This window comes from Salvelinus sp. IW2-2015, linkage group LG20 (genome assembly GCF_002910315.2).
Source record: "Salvelinus sp. IW2-2015 linkage group LG20, ASM291031v2, whole genome shotgun sequence".
Lineage (NCBI taxonomy): Eukaryota > Metazoa > Chordata > Actinopteri > Salmoniformes > Salmonidae > Salvelinus > Salvelinus sp. IW2-2015.
In genome coordinates, this window is record NC_036860.1 from 73420500 (window position 1) to 73445579 (window position 25080).

At 42.5% G+C, this 25080-nt stretch overlaps 2 protein-coding genes across 4 annotated transcripts; both read left to right on the plus strand.

Moving 5' to 3' along the window:
- Nucleotides 1–670: 670 nt before the first annotated feature.
- LOC111982100 (proteasome assembly chaperone 3) lies at nucleotides 671–2481 on the plus strand. Of its 3 annotated transcripts, none has more exons than XM_024013673.2 (3): nucleotides 671–816; nucleotides 1257–1487; nucleotides 1621–2481. In XM_024013673.2, exons 2-3 carry the CDS (start codon nucleotides 1272–1274, stop codon nucleotides 1771–1773), a joined length of 369 nt encoding a protein of 122 aa, XP_023869441.1. In that variant the 5' UTR covers nucleotides 671–816; nucleotides 1257–1271; the 3' UTR covers nucleotides 1774–2481. The 3 variants fall into 3 exon arrangements, with proteins under 3 accessions (XP_023869441.1, XP_023869440.1, XP_023869442.1); XM_024013672.2 differs by having other exon boundaries at nucleotides 673–853; XM_024013674.2 differs by having other exon boundaries at nucleotides 682–773.
- A 2092-nt stretch (nucleotides 2482–4573) lies between these two features.
- LOC111981221 (transmembrane protein 184B) lies at nucleotides 4574–24437 on the plus strand. Its single transcript, XM_024012392.2, has 9 exons — nucleotides 4574–5037; nucleotides 11300–11527; nucleotides 15463–15628; nucleotides 18380–18470; nucleotides 18762–18837; nucleotides 19824–19915; nucleotides 20138–20307; nucleotides 20442–20648; nucleotides 23619–24437. Exons 2-9 carry the CDS (start codon nucleotides 11300–11302, stop codon nucleotides 23855–23857), a joined length of 1269 nt encoding a protein of 422 aa, XP_023868160.1. The 5' UTR covers nucleotides 4574–5037; the 3' UTR covers nucleotides 23858–24437.
- The last annotated feature ends 643 nt before the right edge of the window (nucleotides 24438–25080 follow it).

The window sequence follows — 25080 nt, forward strand, 5'->3', positions numbered from 1 at the left end:
CCATTTGAAAATCATTCCTTCCTCCATCCCCCTTGCCCTGCAAGTGTATACTCGTCAGACGTCATGATACGTCATCAGAAGTGTCCACTTAATTTGAGAGCTGAGGGAATAGGGTGTCTTTTAAGTGTTTGGACCACACCCTAGGCTACTTTTCCTTTCCCCACCACAAGAGGAGCATTCGAGATTACCTTCTAAACATTGTGGCAGAGTGTAGTGCGGCCTAAACCGAAAACAATATGCTATGCTGGTTTAATATAAATATGCCTACTTTAACACACAAAATTAACTATTTTTCAAACTTTCAGTGGGAAAACAGGTAAACCCACAGTTGCACCTGCTTCTCTATAGTATTTCCCACCCTTTGAATTCAGGTAATTATCATTGTTTCCACTCCTTGTACTCTGTGTCATTTGCCAAAGAGACTGGCCTTTCAGTAATTTCAACTTTCAATATGCAGTTTGACAATGTGGAAACAGACTGATACCCAGACTAGAGTTCATACTCCGAAGATGGAATATGCCATTGCCATACCTTTAGTTTAGACACATCCAAAATCAGTTTTTATCACAATCATGATTGTGTTCACAAATGTAAAAACCAATGCACACAGGCTCAATATGGTTGATCGCAGATCTGCCCTTAGAAGCGACAGGACCTGCCGCGTCATTTCATTTTTCAGTGGCAGTGCGCATGTGCGAAATTTCGAGAGGGACGCTTGAGAAACTGAAACTGCAGACGATATCTATGCTTATAATTAACAGCCTTCAGTAAAGGTTAGATTGAAGTTCACGGCAAACGGATCCCAACGGGCACACGGTGTGAAATATTTCACCACTATTTAGAAAATCTATAGGTATCTGACTTTTTTTTTAACGAACAATGGTAGCTGTAGCAGATTCCTGTCGATGTTTTAGTGCGGCCTCGGCATATCCTAGGTCTGCTTGCCGATATGAAATGCCACAGCAGCGGGGCGAAACTTTGGCTCTTCAGCCTGCATTAGCTTAATAGAAGGTTATCTAACCCAAAACATGTCTGAGATTCTGGTTGTTGTAATAGAGAGCTTGGTCAAAATTGTCGAATTAAAGCTTYGTCAAAATGTTCTTGCACTTTCATTGTGCTGTGTTTTGACTTCATGCTAGCGATATGTGCTTGAGAATACTCTTTGAAAATGATGTTTATTTTGRAATAGAATAATCATGTGGCGAAATGTTTACTTTTCTCAAMGTGTTGCTTACATGTCTTTTTTTTMGTTTCAGGACAGAAAGAAAACCATGTCAACTCAGCCTCTCATCAGATCAAAGCAGACCGAGAAATCAATCAATGGAATATCCACACAGGTTGTTTGCACAGAATTCAGTAACTACATATTTATAGTTCTCACACAGTATGGAAAGATTGGCTCTTTAGTATCAATCACACCTGACTCCAGATCAGGTGATATCAGCACTGCCATGTTCACCACCAAAGTGTTYCTGGGAAAAGAAGAGGTAAGCAGCTAGACACCACTGGAATTTTTCATAATATTAGTAGCATTATATTACTGTAATTGACTACTATGAGTATGTATGTGGCTGGCTACACTGTTCCTCACACACGGTTTTGTTTTATTTCTCTCTGCAGGCTTTGACACACGTCTGTGCCAAAAACTTGGCAACATTTGTGTCACAAGAGGCAGGCAACAGGCCTGTTCTACTGGGGTTGGCACTCAAGGACAGTTCCATAGAAGCAATAAAGGCCATGAAAGATGTAATCAAAAGTTGTCAAGTCTGGTAACTACTGGTACAGGGGACGAGCAACAGAATAGCCTACCTGGAAAGACAATTTAAGAAAAGGCTTCATACACTTAACACATTTTTCCCTCAATGTTTTTCCATCCTTTAAAAATGTATTTTGTTATCTGTTGTTACTTCTAAGCATGATGTGGTAATAAATGGGAAGTTTATGCWTTATAAATGCCTATGGAATTTTGGGGATTGAGTGGGAGCCAATGGCCACAAACTGATTCTGTTTGAGACAACCATCTCGATTTTAAAGCCACACTCTGAATACTGTTAGTGCACAACTAACACAAATATAAATAAAGGAGCAAATGCATCTCATTCCCATGAAATTCACATGCAAAATAGCATTTGATTGATTGCTATGATATAAAAGTTTGGGGTCACTTAGAAATGTCCTTGTTTTTGAAAGAAGAAAAAAGGTGTTCATTAAAATAACATAAAATTGATCAGAAATACAGTATAGACATTGTTAATGTTGTAAATTACTATTGTAGCTGGAAACGGCAGATTTTTTATGGCGTACAGAGGCCTGTTATCAGCCACCATCACTCCTGTGTTCCAATGGCATGTTGTGTTAGCTAATCCAAGTTTATCCTTTTAAAAGGATAATTGATCATTAGAAAACCGTTTTGCAATTATGTTAGCACAGCTGAAAACTGTTGTGCTTATCAAACACGCAATAAAGCTGACCTTTAGATTAGTTGAGTATCTGGAGCATCAGCATTTGTGGGTTTGATTACAGGCTCAAAATGGCCAGAAACAAATAACTTTCTTCTGAAACTCATCAGTCTATTCTTGTTCTGAGAAATGAAGGCTATTCCATGTGAGAAATTGCCAAGAAACTGCAGATCTGCTACAACGCTGTGTACTACTCCCTTCACAGAACAGCGCAAACTGGCWCTAACCAGAATAGAAAGAGGAGTGGGAGGTGCACAACTGAGCAAGAGGACAAGTACATTAGAGTGTCTAGTTTGAGAAACAGACACTCTAATGTGTCATTGTGGGAAGCTCAGTTAAGAATAAATTATTTTTCACAATGACAGCCAAACCCGGGCTACGCTGGGCCAATTGTGCGCCACCCTATGGGACTCCCAATCACGGCTGGATGTGATGCAACCTGGATTCGAACCAGCCGTGATTGTGAGTCCCATAGGGTGGCGCACAATTGGCCCAGCGTAGCCTGGGTTTGGCTGTCATTGTAAAACATAATTTATTCCTAACTGARGTGCCTAATTAAATAAAGATTACATTTAAAAAACACTCTTTTTCTTTACAGTGCCTTTGGAAAGTATTCAGACCCCTTGACTTTTTCCACATTTTGTTAGGTTACAGCCTTATTRTAAAATGMATTAAATAAATACAAATCCTCAGCGATCTACACACAATACCCCATAARGACAAATCAAAAACAGTTTAGAAATGCAAGTGTTGCCTCTTGCACTGAGATGTGGTGCCTTAGACCCCTGTACCACTCGGGAGGCTCATTTACACTGATGTCCCCAATTCTGATATTTTGRCCAATTATTGGCAAAATAACAATAATTGTTGCAAAGATCAGAATTGGGCTGACTGAACACAACCTAGCTGTAAGGAGTTCACACWGGACTTGATTCTACAATGAAGGCTAATGCAACACTAGAATAAACACTATGCACATAATAAATAAATATATAACAAAAATATCAACACAACATTCAACAATTTCAAAGATTTTACTGAGTTACAGTTCATAGAAGGAAATCAGTCAATTGAAAGAAATTCATTAGGCCCTAATCTATGGATTTCACATGACTGGGCAGGGATGCAGCCATGGGCCCACCCACTTGGGAGCCAGGCCCAGACAATAAAAATGAGTTTTTCCCCACAAAAGGCTTTAATGCAGACAGAAATAGTCATCAGCAACTCCCCACCCCTCAGACGATCCTGCAGGTGAAGAAGCTGAATGTGAAGGTCCTGGGCTGGCYTGGTTACACGTGGTCTGCGGTTGTGAGCCCGGTTGGACATACTGCCAAATTCTCTAAAATTACGTTGGAGGCAGCTTATAGTAGAGAAATTAACATTCAATTCTCTGGCAACATCTCTGGTGGACATTCCTGCTGTCAACATGGCAATTGCACACTCCCTCAACTTGAGACATCTGTTGCATTGTGTTGTGTGCACATTTTAAAGAGGCCTTTGATTGTCCTCAGCACAAGGTGCACCTGTGTAATTATCATATTGTTCAATCAGCTTCTTGATTTGTCACACTTTGGCAAAGGAGGAATGCTCAATAACAGGGTTGTGCCCAAAAWMTAAGAGAAATAAGCTTTTTGTGGGTAGGGAGCATTTCTGGGATTTCTTTTTCAGCTCCTTAAACATGGTACCAACACTTTACATGTTGTGTTTATATATTTTTTCAGTGTAAAGTGTTGTTTCTTGAGCTGAAATATAAAAAAAATCCCTGAGAATTRTGTATGTCCAACTGGCCTCAAAACCACAGACCACGTGTAACCACATAGTTCTCACWTATTACATACACACACGACTAGATGGAACTGCAAAGGGTGTATATGCCACTAGGCCTGTGGTTATGTCACATGACGATGACCGCTTCGACGTCCATGTTCCCCTGAATGTTTACCTGGGGTGTATTCATTAGTCTGGCAACGGAAACCGTTTAAGAACCAAACGGAAGCAAACAGAGCGAACGGAACGAAACTGGGAGGGACCTATCTGAATTTGTCCAATTGAAACTTGTTTTCGTTGCAAAACCTTTTCCTTTGGCTTAAAACGGTTTCTGTTGCGACGAAACGTTTTGAAACAGAAACAGCGCAATGAATAAATCCCTGATGTTGCAGTTTATTGAGAAGGGACAACAGTCCAAAGAGGATATATTCGGTATAATCTGTGTCGCTTTTATTAGAACATTAATTAAAACAMAGGCCCATATCCTCCTTTATTCGAATAACCTACACTGACTGAGTCACCGGCTCTGTGGACGTCGAACTCGCATTACACTTGTCTTCACAACAAGGAAGTATTGAATCCTTCGTTCGTACCTTTTGAAAGGAAGCCATTTCTCATAGCAAYCTCACTGGTAATGGTATTCGATAACATCAGCTAAATCGTCTTTATTTCTATTAATTGTTCCAGTCCAAATTTATTTTTGAGAAACGGCACGATTTTCACCAACCCCGTTCCATTTGAAGWCTATTTCGCTCAATGTGGATATACCAGTAACGTTAGGTCAAGGCCATCGAGTGTACAGACCGCTAAGGTAAACCTCAGTATTTTACCTATGTAGCCTACATATAACTAAGTAATTACAAATATTTGTTTGGACAAAATGTGTGTAGGCTATGACTTGCCCATGCAACKGGTTTCTCAGACAGATTATTAAGGCTGTGGATGTTTTTTTCTTGATAATTCACATAGGCCRATCACAGGGATCATCAACTACTGTAGATTCAGCCGCGGGACGATTTTTTTCTTGAGCGGGTGGTCATGGGCGGGTGTTGTGCCTAAAATCTCCCCTCTGCCAGAACACCGGAACATAATTACAAATCATTTGTAGATAGCAAATTGACCGCAAGAAGACTAAAACATAATCATTTCAACCCTTGCCCACATTTGTATACGATTCAATATATATCTCTATTATGCGTGGGAATATTTTGGAACAGAGTTCCCAAATTAAAATCACATGGAGCTTATCTACAAGTGTTTTCATGGTATTTTAAACTGTAGTTGTGATCTTATAGTTTTTGTTTTGTTATTAAGAAGTTCGCAGCTCATAGAACCTGTGCTTTTTCATAAACCAGCAGCCCTGATTCAGTCATGCAAATGTTAAGGAAATGTAAAATGTTTTCCTATATGTATGTAGCCTYGACAGTGGTGTAAAAATACGTTTAAAGTACAATTTAAGTAGTGTTTTGGGGGGTACCTTCTGGTTTGRTTAATAGAAGGAATTTGAAATTATTTATACTTTTACTCAAGTAGTATTTTACTGGGTGACTTTTACTTGAGTCATTTTCTATTGAGGTATATTTACTTTAACTCAAGTATGARAATCACATACTTTRRCCACAACTTTTCCTAGACCAGGGTTCCCCAACTGGTGACCTGCTGGCCAAATTATTTATTTTCTTTCCTTAATGCMTTTGAGCCAATCAGTTGTGTTGTGACAAGGTAGGGGTGGTATACAGAAGATAGCCCTATTTGGTAAAAGACCAAGTCCATATTATGGCAAGAACAGCRCCAATAAGCAAAGAGAAACGACAGTCCATCATTACTTTAAGACATGAAGGTCAGTCAATCTGGAAAATCTAAAAAAATGTCTTCAAGTGCTGTCGCAAAAACCATAAAGCGATATGATGAAACTGGCTCTCATGAGGACCACCACAGGAAAGGAAGACCGAGTTACATCTGCTGCAGAGGATAAGTTCATTAGTTACCAGCCTCAGAAATTGCAGCCCAAATAAATGCTTCCCAGAGTTCAAGTAACAGACACATCTCAACATCAACTGTTCAGAGGAGGCTGCGTGAATCAGGCCTCTGTGGTCGAATTCCTGCAAGGAAAGCACTACTAATGGACACCAATAATAAGAAAAGACTTGCTTGGCCAAGTAACACGAGCAATGGACATTAGACCGTTGGAAATCTGTCCTTTGGTCTGATAAGTCCAAATTTGAGATTTTTGGTTCCAACCGCCGTGTCTTTGTGAGACGCAGAGTAGGTGAACGAATAATTTCCACATGTGTAGTTCCCACCGTGAAGCATGGAGGAGGTGGTGTGAGGGTGCTTTGCTGGTGACACTGTCTGTGATTTTCAAATCAATCAAATCAAATTTTATTAGTCACATACACATGGTTAGCAGATGTTAATGCGAGTGTAGCGAAATGCTTGTGCTTCTGTTTCCGACAATGCAGTAATAACCAACAGTAATCTAACCTAACAATTCCACAACTACTACCTTACACACACACACAAGTGTAAAGGGATAAAGATATGTACATAAAGATTATGAATGAGTGGTGGTACAGAACGGCATGGCAGATGCAGTAGATGGTATAGAGTACGGTATATACGTATGAGATGAGTACTGTAGGGTATGTAAACATAAGTGGCATAGTTTAAAGTGGCTAGTGGTACATGTATTGCATAAAGATGGCAAGATGCAGTAGATGATATAGAGTACAGTATATACTATATGAGATGGGTAATGTAGGGTATGTAAACATTGTATTAAGTGGCATTGCTTAAAGTGGCTAGTGGTACATTTTTACATAATTTCCATCAATTCCCATTTTTAAAGTGGCTGGAGTTGAGTCAGTATGTTGGCAGCGGCCGCTAAATGTTAGTGGTGGCTGTTTAACAGTCTGATGGCCTGAGATAGAAGCTGTTTTTCAGTCTCTCGGTCCCTGCTTTGATGCACCTGTACTTTATTTATTTAGAATTTAAGGCACACTTAACCAGCATGGCTACCACAGCATTGTGCAGTGGTACGCCATGCATCTGGTTTTGGCTTAGTAGGACTATCATCTGTTTTTCAACAGGACAATGACCCAACACACTCCAGGCTGTGTAAGGGCTATTTGACCAAGAGGACAGTGATGGAGTGCTGCATCAGATGACCTGGCCTCCTCAAGCACCTGACTCAACCCAATTGAGATGGTTTGGGATGAGTTGGACCTCAGAGTGAATGAAAAGCAGCCAACAAGTGCTCAGCATATGTGGGAACTCCTTTAGGACTGTTGGAAAAGCATTCCAGGTGAAGCTGTTTGAGAGAATGCAAAGAGTGTGCAAAGTTGTCATCAAGGCAAAGGGTGGCTATTTGAAGAATCTCAAATATAAAATATATTTTAATTTGTTTAACACTTTTTTTTGGTTACTACATGATTCCATATGTGTTATTTCATAGTTTTATTGTCTTCACAATTACACTGCTCAAAAAAATAAAGGGAACCTTAAACAACACAATGTAACTCCAAGTCAATCACACTTCTGTGAAATCAAACTGTCCACTTAGGAAGCAACACTGATTGACAATAAATTTCACATGCTGTTGTGCAAATGGAATAGACAACAGGTGGAAATTATAGGCAATTAGCAAGACACCCCAAAAAGGAGTGATTCTGCAGGTGGTGACCACAGACCACTTCTCAGTTCCTATGCTTCCTGGCTGATGTTTTGGTCATTTTGAATGCTGGCGGTGCTCTCACTCTAGTGGTAGCATGCGACGGAGTCTACAACCCACACAAGTGGCTCAGGTAGTGCAGTTCATCCAGGATGGCACATCAATGCGAGCTGTGGCAAAAAGGTTTGCTGTGTCTGTCAGCGTAGTGTCCAGAGCATGGAGGCGCTACCAGGAGACAGGCCAGTACATCAGGAGACGTGAGGAGGCCGTAGGAGGGCAACAACCCAGCAGCAGGACCGCCCACTCGCCTTTGTGCCAGGAGGTGCACTGCCAGAGCCTGCAAAATGACCTCCAGCAGGCCACAAATGTGCATGTGTCTGCTCAAACGGTCAGAAACAGACTCCATGAGGGTGGTATGAGGCCTGACGTCCACAGGTGGGGGTTGTGCTTACAGCCCAACACCGTGCAGGACGTTTGGCATTTGCCAGAAGAACACCAAGATTGGCAAATTCGCCACTGGCGCCCTGTGTCTTCACAGATGAAAGCAGGTTCACACTGAGCACATGAGCACATGTGACAGACGTGACAGAGTCTGGAGACGCGTGGAGAACGTTCTGCTGCCTGCAACATCCTCCAGCATGACCAGTTTGGTGGTGGGTCAGTCATGGTGTGGGGTGGCATTTCTTTGTGGGGCCGCACAGCCCTCCATGTGCTCGCCAGAGGTAGCCTGACTGCCATTAGGTACCGAGATGAGATCTCAGACCCTGTGAGACCATATGCTGACACATGCACATTTGTGGCCTGCTGGAGATCATTTTGCAGGGCTTCTGGCAGTGCACCTCCTTGCACAAAGGCGGAGGTAGCGGTCTCGCTGCTTGGTTGTTGCCCTCCTACGGCCTCCTCCACGTCTCCTGATGTACTGGCCTGTCTCCTGGTAGGCCTCCATGCTCTGGAACTAGCTGACAGACACAGCAAAACTTTTTTGCCACAGCTCGCATTGGATGTGCATCCTGGATGAAACTGCACTACCTGAGCACTTGTGTGGGTTGTAGCTCCGTCGCATGCTACACTAGGTGAGAGCACGCCAGCATTCAAAAGTGACAAAACTCAGCCAGAAGCATAGGAATGAGAAGTTGGTCTGTGGTCACACCTGCGAATACTCCTTTTTTTGGGGGTGTCTTGCTAATTGCCTATAATTTCCACCTTTTGTCTATTCCATTTGCACAACAGCATGTGAAATTTATTGTCAATCAGTGTTGCTTCCTAAGTGGACAGTTTGATTTCATAGAAGTGTGATTGACTTGGAGTTACATTGTGTTGTTTAAGTGTTCCCTTTATTTTTTTGAGCAGTGTATATATATATACACAGACACATGCATACAGTACATTCGGAAAGTATTCAGACCCCTTGACCTTTTCCCAAAAATTTTATGTTACAGCCTTATTCTAAAATGTATTAGTTTTTTTTTCTCATCAATCTACACAATATACCCCATAATGACAAAGCATTAGAAAACACATTTACATAAGTATTCAGACTGTTTTCTCAGTGCTTTGTTTAAGCAGTTTTGGCAGCAATTACAGCAAGTCTTCTTGGGTATGACACTACAAGCTTAGCACAAATGTATTTGGGGAGTTACACCCATTCTTCTCTGCAAATGCTCTCAAGCTCTGTCAGGTTGGATGGGGATTGTCGCTGCACAGCTATTTTCAGGTCTCTCCAGAGATGTTAGATTGGGTTCAAGTCCGGGCTCTGGCTGGGCCACTCAAGGACATTCAAAGACTTGTCCCGAAGCCACTCCTGTGTTGTKTTGGCTGTGTACTTAGGGTTGTTGTCCTGTTGGAAGGTAAACCTTTACCCCAGCCTGAGGTGCTGAGCGCTCTGGAGCAGGTTTTCATCAAGGATCTCACTGTAATTTGCTCTGTTCATCTTTCCCTCGATCCTGGTGCCAGGTTTCCTCCAGAAGTGACGCTTGGCATTCAGGCCAAAGAGTTCAATCTCGGTTTCATCAAACCAGAGAAACTTGTTTCTCATGGTATGAYAGTCTTTAGGTCCCTTTTGGCAAACTCCAAGCGGGCTGTCATGTGCCTTTTTACTGAGGAGTGGCTTCCGTCTGGCTACTCTACCATAAAGGCCTGATTGGTGGAGTGCTGCAGAGATGGTTGTCCTTCTGGAAGGTTCTCCCATCTCCACGGAGGAACTCTGGAGCTCTGTCAGAGTGACCATTGGGTTCTTGGTCACCTCCCTGAGCAAGACCTTTCTCCCCTGATTGCTCAGTTTGGCCGGCGGCCAGCTCTTCTTCTATTTAAGAATGATGGAGGCCACTGCGTTCTTAGGGACCTTCAATGCTGCAGAGCTATTTTGGTACCCTTCCCCAGATCTATGCCTCAACACATCCTGTCTCGGCACTCTACGGAACATTCCTTCGACCTCATGGGTTGGTTTTTGCTCATGGGTGGTTTTGGAGCAGTGGCTTCTTCCTTGCTGAGCGGCCTTTCAGGTTATGTCAATATAGGACTCGTTTTACTGTGGATATAGATACTTTTGTACCTGTTTCCTCCAGCATCTTCACATGGTCCATTGCTGTTGTTCTGGGATTGATTTGCACTTTTCGCACCAACGTACGTTCATCTCTAGGAGACAGAACGCTTCTCCTTCCTGAGCGGTATGACGGCTGCGTGGTCCCATGGTGTTTATACTTGCATACTATTGCTTYTATAGATGAACGTGGTTCTTTCAGGCATTTGGAAATTGCTCCCAAGGATGAACCAGARTTGTGGAGGTCTACAATATTTTTTCTGAGGTCTTGGCTGATTTCTTTTGATTTTCCCATGATGTCAAGCAAAAAAGCACTGAGTTTGAAGGTAGGCCTTGAAATACATCCACAGGTACAKCTCCAATTGACTCAGGCTACTTTGCATAATTTATCAGAAGCTTCTAAAGCCATGACATCAGGCACAGTCAACTTAGTGTATGTAAACTTTTGACCCACCGGAATTGTGTTACTCTGAATTATAAGTGAAATAATCTGTCTGTAAACAATTGTTGTACAAATTACTTGTGTCATGGACAAACCAACTTGCCAAAACTATAGTTTGTTAACAAGAAATTTGTGGAGTGGTTGAAAAACGAGTTTTAATGACTCCAACATAAGTGTATGTAAACTTCTGACTTCAACTGTATGTGATCATTTTCAAATGTTAGCAAGGTTTGAAATGATTTATGTTTTAATCAAGTATTGTGTCTGTTTGGGCTTCTTGTGGTCAATTTGAAGTCTAGAAATGATTTGTCATTATATTCCGGCCCGCTGACTATCCACTCAAGAAAAAAACAGCCCGCTAGTTGTCGATCCCTGGCCTAAAGCTTCCTCTTTTACCCAAACAACACTTTTTATTGTTTCAGATGAACAGCTCAGCAGAGGAGATGGCGATGGACTTGGAAGTCCCCCAAAATGAGTCTCTGATACGTTTCGCATCTCCAGTTCTTAACAAGTCAGACATATCCAACATGACAATAATTCAAACGGGGAATGGGACTATTGTGGCACACGATATCTTCTTGAATACGACCGCTYCTCAAGCTCTGTCGGGGATCTTCGTCTGGTCAGCGCTGCTCCTCACTTGCCATCAGGTAGGTTACATTATATCAGTTGTCTGCCTCTGTACTTGTTTTGATGTGAATCTAGAAAACAAAAAGCATGGCTCTAGGCGTTGTCAGTAGCACTCAGCTTCGCAAACAAATGCAAATATGTAATGGGAGCTAGGAAGGTGTTGTGGGTTGTCTACACCCTTACCAGAGGGCAAAMGCCAGACAATACATTTKGTTTTTTGTTTTTCAATACATTTGATCCCGTATCTGTTGTTGACCAGACCTACTTTCTCCATCATCGAGAGGCACGACTGAGTGTGATAGTTAATTGGCTCCTATCTGTAAAGTGACGGTCTGTTCATAGTGTGTCATTGTTTCTTAATTGTTACCGTTGACCGTGACTACCACTGATAACGACACAATGCAAACAGAGCCGTCATCGATCAAATGGCTGGGCAGAGCAGTTGTATAACTTTAGCCAAGCATAATAAGGGCTAACCATGATTATATTCACATTCAGTATAGGCTTACTGAAGTGTGTTTTTTCTTCAGTTATTGCTATTTACTCTGTCTCTTGCTGTAATCCTACAGTAGAGACAATGGTGATCCTTATCATCAGACTGGGGTTTCATCAACTCCAGAGAGGGTGTACATTTGAATGGCATGCATTATCAGCAGAGATGTGCAGGTGTTGTCGAGGTCACATTTCCAGCGTCGCAATAAAAGGAGAGGATCACGTTTRGCGAAGGGCAATCAGCAGAGGCCCCATGTGTTTTATGCTGCTCAGCATTGGGGAGTGAGAGCCGTCTCTTCTCATATTGTGCTGATGAACCGATAAACCTGAGCGCTGCTGAGAATGGGTCCATCCAACCTTTAGCGGCTGTATAGACAGGAAGCCCCCAGGGAGTCCCACTGTGTTGGCTCTGGTTGGAGATTTAGATGATCATGATATTTCGAGATAGGAATATGATGGTGTTATTGTCCCCGGGGTTTATGTGCTGACCTTTTCTATACGCTGGTTGCAACATTTCTGATACGTTTCACATTATCATCAGCTCGTACTTTATTACTGAAAATACATRGAGCAGAAGTAGGCATACCTCTGGTATAGCAAGAAAACCTTTTTTTACTAGATTTAACATGTCTTTATAAAATTGAAATTGCTCAGAAAAGGAGTTATACCATTTTTTTTATTAGATTCGTTTTTTTCACTACACACAAAAAAAAATGTAAATTTGTCATTCTATGGCGTCTCCCGTTCCGTCCATCTGTTTAGTTCTGGAGTACTTTGTMTTCCCATCCACTCCCCATCGAAGCAGGCCAGACATTAACATATGTGGCCCGTGAGATAGTTGCAGGGTTGCATGAGGCAAGCATGCAGGGAGATTAAAAACAGCCTCCCCGACAGGATTGGTTTTATTTAGTATTCTGGTGTATCATCAGATTTTCATCCATAAGACTGTCTCTGGAGACTTCTCCTCCTCTCCCAATCTGCATACTAACACTGTATGCTGGCCGATGCTGACCTTAGATGTCCCAGTCTGCTCACTGTGGTCCAAAGCACCAGGTGTTACAGTGCTATGGAGTGTTACTGATGTTCTCTGACACACTACACTGTTCAGACCTCCCACTTCCCGGGGCAGCTTGTCAGGGAGAGAGGAGGGTCATAATATCACACTATAGTCAGTGTGATGTGTGGTCTTCTCATTCTGTCTGGGTGTTCTGTATAGAACTGTCGTGCTCAGTGCGCGCCCCTCTCACTTTCTCACGGACACTGCTGGGTATGAACGCGAGACACTCCACACACTTTCTCATTCCAACATGGACGTTTGGTGTGTCACAGCTGTCAGTGCCAGGGGCGGGCTGGGGAGTGTTATGAGGTGGAGTTATACGCCTTTCACAGCCCAACTGAAATTAGCTGGGGGATGGACTTGGGCTACTGCTCAACTAAGACAGAAGGGTWTTGAGTCTGAGTCAGGCTAGAGCAGAGTCATTACCCAGGGCACAGCTCTGTCTGTCTGCCTGTCAGCTCAGCATTATGGAGCCTGGAGGACCACAGTCTTTCCACCAGCCATTCAGGGGAAATGGAGGACATCAGTCTGCAGCCTGCTTCACTTCACTTCTCAGGAGAGCCACATGCATCACGCCCTGGCACTGGCCAGCCTCTAATGTGCCACCTCTAATGGCCATTTAATCATATTGCATGAGTCTGTGTGAGTTGGACCAGAAGTCAAGAAATGCCAGGGTGCACCACTTGAAATGGATCAAACTGCAATACTCAACTCTGACCATTGCTGGTGTACTGTACACGATGGATCACTAGGTTATGAGCTTTTAGTTTCCTTTGGCATTTGCCCCTGAAAATATGTAGTTGATTATGTGCTTCACAAACGTAATTATGTAATGGATGCTCTGAACTTTCCTTCACCCCATGGCCTTGACTCCAATTCTGAAAAATGTTGGTTCCTAGAATTGGGAATCATGCCACACCATCTAGCATTCACATTCCGCATTATGTTTTAAAATTATTCAGTGAAGTTGAAGAGTTCAATCAAATTCAACAGTCCGAGACACAAGTTTTGAAGCAGTGCACCCCTCTCTTCTTTCTGTTCTCCCTCCCAAGTGTAAAAACGTCTGTGTAACACATCTCTAGGAGAGTTGATCCTATAACTCAGACATTCACTTTTCAGTCAAGCTTTTGTCTTGATCAGCAGAAATTCATCCCGCTCACCTTGCTACCCCAATTATGCAGTGTTATCTTTCTGGGTTTTCATTTTTACCCTCCTTTATCTTTTTTCTTACCTTTCGACCCCAAATCTACAGACACTGTCCTTTTTTATATGTATTTTAGTCAATGCTGTCCTTCTAAAGCACGTTGGGCCCTGTGTGATAGCCAAATCGTGCCTGGAGAGGGTTCCAAGGAAGTGCCGTTTATTCATAAGAACCCATCTCTTTGAAGCACTGGCCCCCTAATACTGCTCGTCAGGTTCAGCTCAATTATTCATCGTGGTTGGTCTAGGGCACATATGTCAGAGTCAAGGCCCGCGGGCCACATCCGGCCCGCGAGAAGGTTTTTTACGGCCCCTGGGATGATCTTGATTTATTATTAGAACCGGCCCGCAGACCGCAGCAAGCCGGCAGCCCGCAGATCTTTTACACGCACCAATACTACATTTCCCACAATGCAACGGTGACGCACCGAGCAGTAGGCTGCTTCATTTCAATATTTATTGGCACAGCAGTCGTCAGCATCACAGTAAAATTAACTTTCAGATACCCATCAAAAATGGCAAAACGGAAGGTGGACACTGAGAACCGGGGGTTTCAAACAAGGTGGGAGTCGGAGTATATGTTCACGGAGGTAGCTGGAAAACCTGTGTGTCTTCTGTGTGGAGAAAGTGTGGCGGTACTGAAAGAGTATAATCTGAGACGACATTATGAAACGAAACACGCGGACAAAAACAAGAATATGGACATGGAACAAAGGCTACAAAAGGCAGAGGAATTAAAACGAGGCCTCAAATCTCGACAGGCTCTGTTCAAAAAAGCTCAAAAATATAGGCTACTGATGGTGCCTTGAATACCGGTTTCTTTCATTTAATGTTCATGTTATGGGGATTTTTATATAAAGGAAATTTGTCTTTTGTGTCTGTTGAAAATTAAAGATTACTGACAGAGCCATAAGAAAATATTGCTTTATTTATCTGATCATATTGGAATATATTTGTTAGGTTTTCAGTAGGTTCAATTAGGTTCACTAGACTATATGCGTCATTTAAAAAAATTTCAATGAACATTCGAACAGTCCGGCCCTCGGCTTGTAGCTAAATTTTTTATTTGGCCCTCCGTCCATTTGACTTTGACACCCCTGGTCTAGGGGCTGAAACTGGGATTTGAATACCTCCAATGCATTTTTGCCTAGTAAGTAATCTTGTTTATTTTAATAACTATTTTTGTTTTGATTCTGTGTTTTCCAGATCTACACACACCTGAGGTCCTACACAGTCCCTAACGAGCAGCGCTACATCATTCGCATTCTTTTCATCGTGCCAATCTATGCGTTCGACTCCTGGCTCAGCCTGCTCTTCATCAGCAACGACCAGTACTATGTCTACTTTGACTCCGTCCGAGACTGTTATGAAGGTACGGTAAACTAACCACCCCACCCGTCTCCTCCCATTCGCTGTTGCCTCATATCTCAGCCGGCGCCCTGACGGCGGTTTACTCTATAAGCACCTGTACCAGGCGGCAGTAGTCCGACACCGGGCAGGTTCTGTCTGGCCAGTAATGACATTTAGACTGACGGTAGACCTATTATGAGTTCTGAAAAAACATTTGATGGCTATAAGGATTGAAGCTAAAAACGGACTGGCCCAACCTGTTTTTCCTCACCTGTCAGTTCTTCCCTATGGGCAGAGATGCCCTATTGTTCATGTTGTTCTGTTTCCAGGGCGTGTAGACTTTCAGACCTGTCTTTTTTCCTCTTAGGCTTTGTGGTTTTTGTATTCTATTCTTTGCAAAAGGGGGAAAAGGGATGTACTTTAGTTGAGATCATTCTAATCCAAACTAGTTAAGAGTTGTTTTTTACTTCAAACACAAAGGAAATGTTCATCTTACTCATAGCTATTCTTCACATTAAATTATTAATGTCTCATAAATTGTACTCTCAAAACCTTTTCTTTAATAGTCCTTATGTACCGAAGCAATGAGAAAAGACTGTAGTACTTTAACAATGGCAGAGGTGAATCGCATTCAGAATTGTTTAAGTGTAATTTGATATATGGACAAAACTATTAGTATTTCACATACATTATTGACCAGATTAATTTAGTGTTTGAGACAAGTTTATGATTGGTGGTGGAGATTGCTCTTTAAAAACTGCATCTGAAAGCAGGTTAACTATTGCATTGAGTCAGCATGGCAGGGGTAAAGCACTGTGTGAAACTCTGTGCCCCTGATACTTGAGAGTGTAACCTGCATTCGCTTTTTTTTTTTAAACCCCTCCTGAAATAGCATCCAAGGCTTAGGAAGGATTTGGAGGACAGAGAACCATCCTAAACCTCTTAGCGGTGGGGAGAAAACATTGATTGGTGAAAAATACAATTATTGTAAAGCGAAACCCTCTCACAAAAGTATAATTTCAGTTTCCACAGCTTCTAAATTAGGATGTAAGATCTCTACAGTGCTATCATCACAATCTGCCCCACAATATTACCTGCAGCACAGAATGCTCACAGATTGACACGTTATCTTTAAAGTCCATGTTTATCATGAATGATTTATATAGACAGAACATGAATATTTACTGAGATTAGCTGGAAACGGTAGCCTTTACACTCGTACCTGTATACGGGTTGAAATGGCAGATTTGGGCACCAATAAACGGCTAAATTGGAAGGCATTGGCTGTACAGTAACATGCTATACATGCACTTCAGTGCTGCATGGGTTCTGACTGACATCCGTGCTGAACTTGAGCACCGCGCGTGACAAGATGTCTCTCCCATCCCTCCCCCTAATTGGATGACTTTAGCAATTTCTGTTGTCTGAGTGAGGGAAGTGCTGTAAATTAAGAGAACTCTTATGTATTTTGAAAGATGAGAAGTTGAGGATTATAATAAATACCTTCTTTGATGTCGTACAAGCCAGCCACACACCTGTGAGTCCAAATGTGCACTTCACATTTCCATATCATAAAACTCATGTCATATACAGTGTTGACGTTTATGATCACTATGTTTAATGTACAGTTACATGATGACACCCAGGTTTATTGTGAACGGAACGAGCCTATGTTTGTCTACTGTGAAGAGACTCCCCTGTGGCACACGCACCTGAATGCAGTCAGGACTCCTTTCTATGTGCACCAAAATGATCTGTTTCCCTGTATTGCATTGTGAACGCCTGAAACTGTAAGATCGTATTTTATAACTTAGCTAGTCATGTTGGCAATAGAACAAGCTTTCAAATGATGCCCACCTGACCCAGATTGTGATATGTAATGGTCTGTTTTTGAATTGTGTAAACGACATCAGTAATTGAGTGATGGCAGGGTTGTGTTCCAAACAAAACAACTAAAAGTCTGCTTGTTCTAATTCCTCAACGGAACAGCTAGGAGAGCGAAAAGCACCTTACAGTGGAAGACTCCTCTTCGAGTCATAAAAATGCAGTGAAATGACTTGTGCACACTTTGGAGAGGTGTGTAGCCACTTGGACCTCTCACTCAAACCCTTGTCATTTTTTTGCTTATTATGTTGCGCCTACACTACATTTTCCAGGAATATTCTCATCGTGTTACTGAATATATCAAGAGTATTTTCAGATTTCGTAATCAACAGATGCGGTGAAAAGTACAGTAAATGTAAAATGCCCATAAAATCAACAGTGTAATGTTTTGGATTCAGTGTTGTCAGGTGAACGGTTGTGTCCTCACCTTTTTGGTGTAATAATTTCCCCTTTATCTCTAAACAGTTCCCTTTCAGTTGCTACCATGGTTATGCATTTCATATTTCTTCTGAAAGAAATGTAGCCCTATCCATGTAGGCTAATTCCCACCAGTGTAGAGTTAATGGTGAAACAGCCACACCCGTGTGTGGTATTACAACATCATTGAACGCGCGGTAGAGCACAATATCTACTGCAAACATGTTTTACCATGCTGCACGACGCTCCTCAGCTCAGCAACAAAAACCATAACCGTGGTGGTGGGGGCGGCCAGTGGTCCTGTTTCCTCCTACTACGGATTCCATCTTCAAACGGACTGACCCGTGACGTCGAATTGTTGTTTTTGAAAATGACCCCCACTTGCAAAACCTAGTATCAGTGTTGTAAACAACATTCCATCATAATGTACAGGAATGTATGTGGTTGACTTTGTCCCTTCTCTCCATGACAGCATTTGTGATTTACAACTTCCTAAGCCTGTCCTTTGAGTACCTCGGGGGAGAGAGTGCCATCATGTCCGAGATCCGAGGGAAGTCCATTGAGTGAGTGCTCCCAGTCCCATCCCCCATACCATGGTCTCATACTACACGCTATACAAGTAGCTTTCAAAAAACCCACCCAGAAGGTTGGGGATTTTCAGTTTGTATTGCAAGTCTTGCAGTCACCCAGGGTCTGGCTGTAATTTCCTTGAATTAACGTCTTGATCTGGTTTTAAGGTAGTCTGACTTCAAGGATAATGCTGTCTTGTATTTTGGACACTAGAATGATGTCTTTTAAATCTCGTACACATTCAAAGGATACATTTGTGACCAGACATTTTCTATCATTCCCAGGTCGAGCTGTATGTATGGTACCTGCTGCTTAGGTGGAACAAGCTACTCTATTGGCTTTTTAAGATTCTGTAAACAGGTGAGTTTCCATCTCCCTCCCCGCTTGGGGGATGAAAGCACTCTGGAAATAGAAAATAGTGATTTGTTATTTTAATGTCCCCTCGTTAAACTTTTTTTTAATCAAGATCGCTTTTCTATTGTGAAATGACAGCCATTATAATTGGCTATCCACTTTTTAGAGGATAAGGTTGACTGGTTAAAACAAAAAATGAAAGCAAAAAATGAAAGCAATCTGAGAACAGGTGAAAGCAGCTTTGTAATAAGCACAGAGAAATAACATGAGCTGTCAGCTTGAGACTGTCCCCATAGTGTCTTGGGGATGCAGTCTGTGCTCTGAGTCTTACGCTGATGGCAATTGGATCTGAAAGGTATGTCCTCAGAACAGTGAATAGACGTCCAGAAAAGAGAGCTGATTAACACTCGGCATGTTCTGGCTGGACTCCCATGTTGGCTGGTTTCAAAGCACAACCTTGCTGTTCTCTTCCCTCCGGTAGCAGAGTTGAAAGGGATAGAAATATATCTGCTCTGGCTCTGTGAGACGACAAGTTGGAGGGAATGGGATCAATAACTGCATTTAGAGATTACTCCGGGTTTCAAGAGGAGCGCCTCTAATCCAAAAGCACCGGCCTGTCAGAAAGTTGCTATATCATTTCACATTTTAAAGGTCTGCAGGTAGCCCCAGTAAGGAAAACTACTGACCCTTGAAATTCAATAACATGTCCCTTAGTGTACTTTAACATTACTTCAGACAGTACATTGTTTTGGCCTAATGTCAATATATGCATATTTTCAAGATTTTTAACATAGTATATCATACATTGCAAATTGATAGGCACACAATTTCCACAAAATGTTCATTCGTTTCATAGATGACTCAGTGTTTGAAGACGTACAGTTGGCTACCTTTCAAACCCAATAACCAGCATGTAGTAGTTGTCACCTGCATTGTTCCTTGTTTTGTGTCTGTGTTCAATGCATGTCCCATCCTGTATTGATGTCATGCAGGCCACTCTTCAGTTCTGTGTCGTCAAACCCATCATGGCCGTCATCACCATCCTCCTGCAGGCCTTTGGCAAYTATCATGATGGAGARTTTAAGTGAGCACAACCTTTCATTCCATTTCACCCACTTAACTTCCCTTCGCCATGCTCGCACTACTCATTGTGTGTTTTTGCTTTTTACATTTCACATGAAAGTATTAGACATTGATATTTACAATACGAGTATTGAGTAATACATACTTTTGGATGGAAATTCAGAAAGTGAATGTACATAGATCCCCACTAYCATGTCTGTGTTGATCCTGTTCCCRRCTGCAGTGTGAATGGAGGATACCTCTACATCACCATCATCTACAACATCTCTGTCAGCCTGGCTCTGTACGCTCTCTTCCTCTTCTTCTTCGCTACCAGTGACCTGCTGAGGCCTTATGAACCCGTGCTCAAATTCCTCACCATCAAATCTGTCATCTTCCTGTCCTTCTGGCAGGGTGCGTTGGTCCCTTACCTTGACTTAATATCAACAGWTTCAAACCCTGATGGGGTTGGAAAAGTCTACAAAATACATTGTAATTGATACATTAGACTGGAGTAGCACATGAAGGTGTTGTCTTTTGTTGTTTAGGTATGGTGCTGGCCATCCTGGAGCGCTGTGGGGTCATCCCTAACGCCCTGTTTATCGACGGCCAYGAGGTGGGGGCCGGCACAGTGGCAGCAGGCTGGCAGAACTTCATCACCTGCATCGAGATGTTCTTCGCTGCTATCGCCCTGCGCTACGCCTTCACCTGCACWGTGTACCAGGAGAAGAAGAACGAACTACCAGGGACACACGGTAACTGCACTTCTACATGTCCATAGAGAGGGGAGGTACAGTTGAAGTCGGAAGTTTACATGCACTTAGGTTTCAACCACTCCACAAATGTCTTGTTAACAAACTATAGTTTTGGCAAGTCGGTTAGGACATCTACTTTGTGCATGACACAAGTAATATTTCCAACAATTGTTTAAAGACAGATTATTTCACTTATAATTCACTGTATCACAATTCCAGTGGGTCAGAAGTTTACATACACTAAGTTGACTGTGCCTTTAAACAGCTTGGGAAATTCCAGAAAATTATGTCATGGCTTTAGAAGCTTCTGATAGGCTAATTGGCATAATTTGAGTCAATTGGAGGTGTACCTGTGGATGTATTTCAAGGCCTACCTTCAAACTCAGTGCCTCTTTGCTTGACATCATGGGAAAATCAAAAGAAATCAGCCAAGACATCAGAAAAAAATGTGTAGACCTCCACAAGTCTGGTTCAACCTGACTCAGTTGCACCAGCTCTGTCAGGAGGAATGGGCCAAAATTCACCCAACTTATTGTGGGAAGCTTGTGGAAGGCTACCCGAAATGTTTGACCCAAGTTAAACAATTTAAAGTCAATGCTACCAAATACTAATTGAGTGTACGTAAACTTCTGACCCACTGGGAATGTGATGAAAGAAATATAAGCTGAAATAAATCATTATCTCTACTATTATTCTGACATTTCACATTCTTAAAATAAAGTGGTGATCCTAACTGACCTAAGACAGGGAATTCTTACTAGGATTAAATATCAGGAATTGTGAAAAAGTGAGTTTAAATGTATTTGGCTAAGGCTTATGTAAACTTCCGACTTCAACTGTATCTGTTGGAGCTGATGAAATTGTCATTAGGAGGGCTGAGAATTGCCAGATACGATATTATCAACCTACTTGGGTGCCGATTCTGTATGTATTGCGACGCGATACTGTGACTTCTTTGCCATTCGATGTTCCAAACATATGGCTCACACTATGTCTGCTGCAGAATTTCCCTTAAGTGTTCAATTTGGGTTGTGATATAGTGACCCCACACACTTTAAAACCCTTTACGCTCCTTTGAGACCCTTTTTTCAAAGTCACCGAGCCATGGTAGACAAAATAATGGGATGTTAATTAATAAATTATCTCAGGAACCACACCTGTGTGGAAGCAACTGCTTTCAATATGCTTCGTATCCCTCATTTACTCAAGTGATTCCTTTATTTTGGAAGTTACCTGTAGGTGACAATGCAATTTTCAGTCCCATTCCCTGGCTGTAAACAGGGAATGGGAAACACATCAGAGAGAGATGGCCAGAGGGAACAGTGTGAACCAGGCAGGCCTGAGGTCAGCAGAGGAACGGTCTTCAGGGTGTTCATCATTACTCACGGCTCACAGGAAAGTTGCTAGCCCAGCACCACTATAGAAAGAGCATTTCATAGCCTCGCTACGCTTAATCGCAGGAACTAGCGGAACCACTCTGACGTCAATAGCTTTCACATGAGCAGAAGACAAATGGAGACCGAGGGAAAAGCCTTCTGCGGAGATACCAATCATCTCAGCTTGTTCCCTCCTGCAACAGATCCTGCTGAGGCCCTGGGCTATAGCAGACAGACGTGCAGAAAGAAACGGAATCGCTAAATGCTGATTAAGTGTGAAATGTTTCCATGTCCATTTCATTTGACCGGTAGAAGTGTTCTCTTCATCTTGCCGAGTGATCAAAATGAATTGAGGATTTCTCCCATGTTCGGCATTCATGCTCGTGCACAAAATGTATTATTCATTTGCTCTAGTTGATATTCATTTAAAACTAATGATAACATAGCTGCGGAAAGTTAAGCAGCAAATTAGATTTTTATTGTGGTCTAAACGTGTAAATTAAATGCTGCTGAAGCCAGGCTATTCACTGAGTAGTTTCCAAAAGTATGGTTTTGAAAGTAAATTTTCCCTCTCAAAGGGATGCATGGTGTTGGGGCTACATTTTTTTATATGCCCCACGGAATTGTTCTTTCTTACCAAAGCACCAATTCAAAGGTCATAATTCAGTGCTATAGTATGTAACTGGACTGCATAAACATTACCTGAACCAGAAGAATTCCCATTAAGACTAGTTTAGCCTTTTTGATATAGCTGCTGAGAGTTGTAGAGTCACAGCCCCATCCAACCCTCACTGGGCTGGGAAGTGTCAGAAGGTCATCCATTTGTGAAGGTGTTTTCAGTGTCTTTGGAGGTTTGGGAGGCTTATATACCTCCAGGCTGTCCTCCTCCAACCCTGACTGAGGCCAGCCCTTGTTGCAAAACAGGCCAGCTGTGATGGAAAAGCTCAGGAGAGCATGCCTAACCACGACTCTGACCCTGAAGCACAGCGGAACCCTCCGCCGGGCCGCCTACCCTCCAGAGACCTGGCCTAGACTGCACTGTCGCTGACCCTGAYACAGAAGGCTGCGTTGGTTCTGTCTGKACCGGARCGCTCCCGGGACGTTGGATGAGACACCCTGGTATTATAGGGTCAAGTATCAGCCTGGCCCAAAGCTGGAGGAGCTCAGTCGGGGAAGTGACTGGGAAGGTAGACAGAGGAGAGGAAGCACCTTCCTCACTCCCACTGAATTGCTGCAGACTCCCTGTCATCTTTCTCTATGCTCTCATCCATCAACACTGATAATAGAGGAACACTAAGAAGAGGTCCTCATGTGGTGGAACACTGGGCACAAGGACTGAGCACAGGCTTAAAACGAATGAATTTGTGTTAGTGAGATTCGTATCAACTGTGATTCTGGACTAGGGAGTTTTTCCTAATGAGTCTGTTAGCACCTTGTCTTCAAAAATGGATGAATTTAGTTGTCATAAGCGTAACTACTCTTGTATTTCTCACGTTGTATCTTGTATTTTCTGCGGTTTGATATTCAGATCAAAGTTATGTCCGATAAACAAGTTAAATGACCATGTCAAAATGTGTCTGTTGTGTTCTTCTAGACAACATCGCCCCCATGCAGAGCATCTCCAGTGGTCTGAAGGAGACGATGAACCCTGGGGACATGGTCCAGGATGCCATCCACAACTTCTCCCCAGCCTACCAGCAGTACACCCAGCAGTCCACCCAGGAGGTGGTACAGCCCAGCCAGAACAACGGCAAGGCAGGCACAGGCGGCAGCAGCAAGAGCTCCAAGAAATCTGACAAAGTCCTGCTGATTATCTCTGATGACGAATTCTAAGGTGTCGCCCACCACCACGAGTATCCATGTCTTTGTTTCCTCACCACACCCAGGACAACACTGGCACCGCATATCCCACTGTCAGACCTAGCATCCGTCCGTGTGGTTCATTTTCATCTTCTTTCGTTTCATTTTTTAAGATGAACTCTTTACTTTAGTCCTGGTTTTAAAGTAACTGTCCAGTGTTTCCAGATTTCTATGAAATATGATCTATATATAATTAATTACAACATTTGTGAAAGTTTTCCCTCCAAAAATGTTTAAGTATGCAGTTTTTCTGTGTTGTAATGGTGTCGGCGTACCCCAACAATAGAATGGTGAGGTAAAAATATTAATGTGAGTAGATAGCTGATTGGCCAGCTGAGGAGGATGACATCATCGTCTATGAGGAAATGGCAAGCATGTTTTAAGCGGTCTGTTTGAAATACAAGTTTGAGGTGAGGTTTTTGAAGTGTTTTTCTCCAATTGATGCTTTCACCAGAACATTATTTGGGTACGAGTTAACAGATTATGAACTTTTAAAAGTGAGATTTTCACTGGACAGTTAATTGAATGAATAATTCCTGCAGGGAAGATCAAGAAGGGGACAGAATGAAGATTTTAATAACCCAATGTGATGAGTTGATTTTTGTTTCTGCCTTGCTAGTCATGATACGATGGGAAAATAGCCTGTCTGCTGAACCGTTTCAGACAAGGCAGGTAGTGATGCAATTTTTATTTTGGTAATTTCCCTGATCCTGATTCGGTCTCTATCGTAGCAGTGACTGAGCTCTTCTCTGGCCGCTGAAGTATGTTCTCCGCTCTCTCTGATTCATGTGAGTTTCAAATAGGAGCTGATTAATGTACGACTTCAGGAGGGAACCCAGGAATCGTGCCCGTCGTGGCTGGCTCTGACACTTCAAGGACCATCTCTTGCATTTGCGTGCGTGTTTGAAGTATTTGCTCAGCAGTCCTCTGTTGGGTCTCCCGACAAACTGAATAATTTTTTTCAAAGACACAACTGACTTTGGAGCAGGAACTTCAAACTCTAGACTTTGGTGCTTTGAAATCCTTTGTATCTGACATGCCACAGACAAATTGGAGGATGAGGCCGACTCCCACCAACTTGGAGGGTTGTGGTATTCTCATTCATTTTCTCAGCATGGATTAGAGTGTATAATTCAGCAGAGCTCTACAATGTTAACCCTAAAAAAACATTTGCAGTATTGTAAATAGTTTGAGTA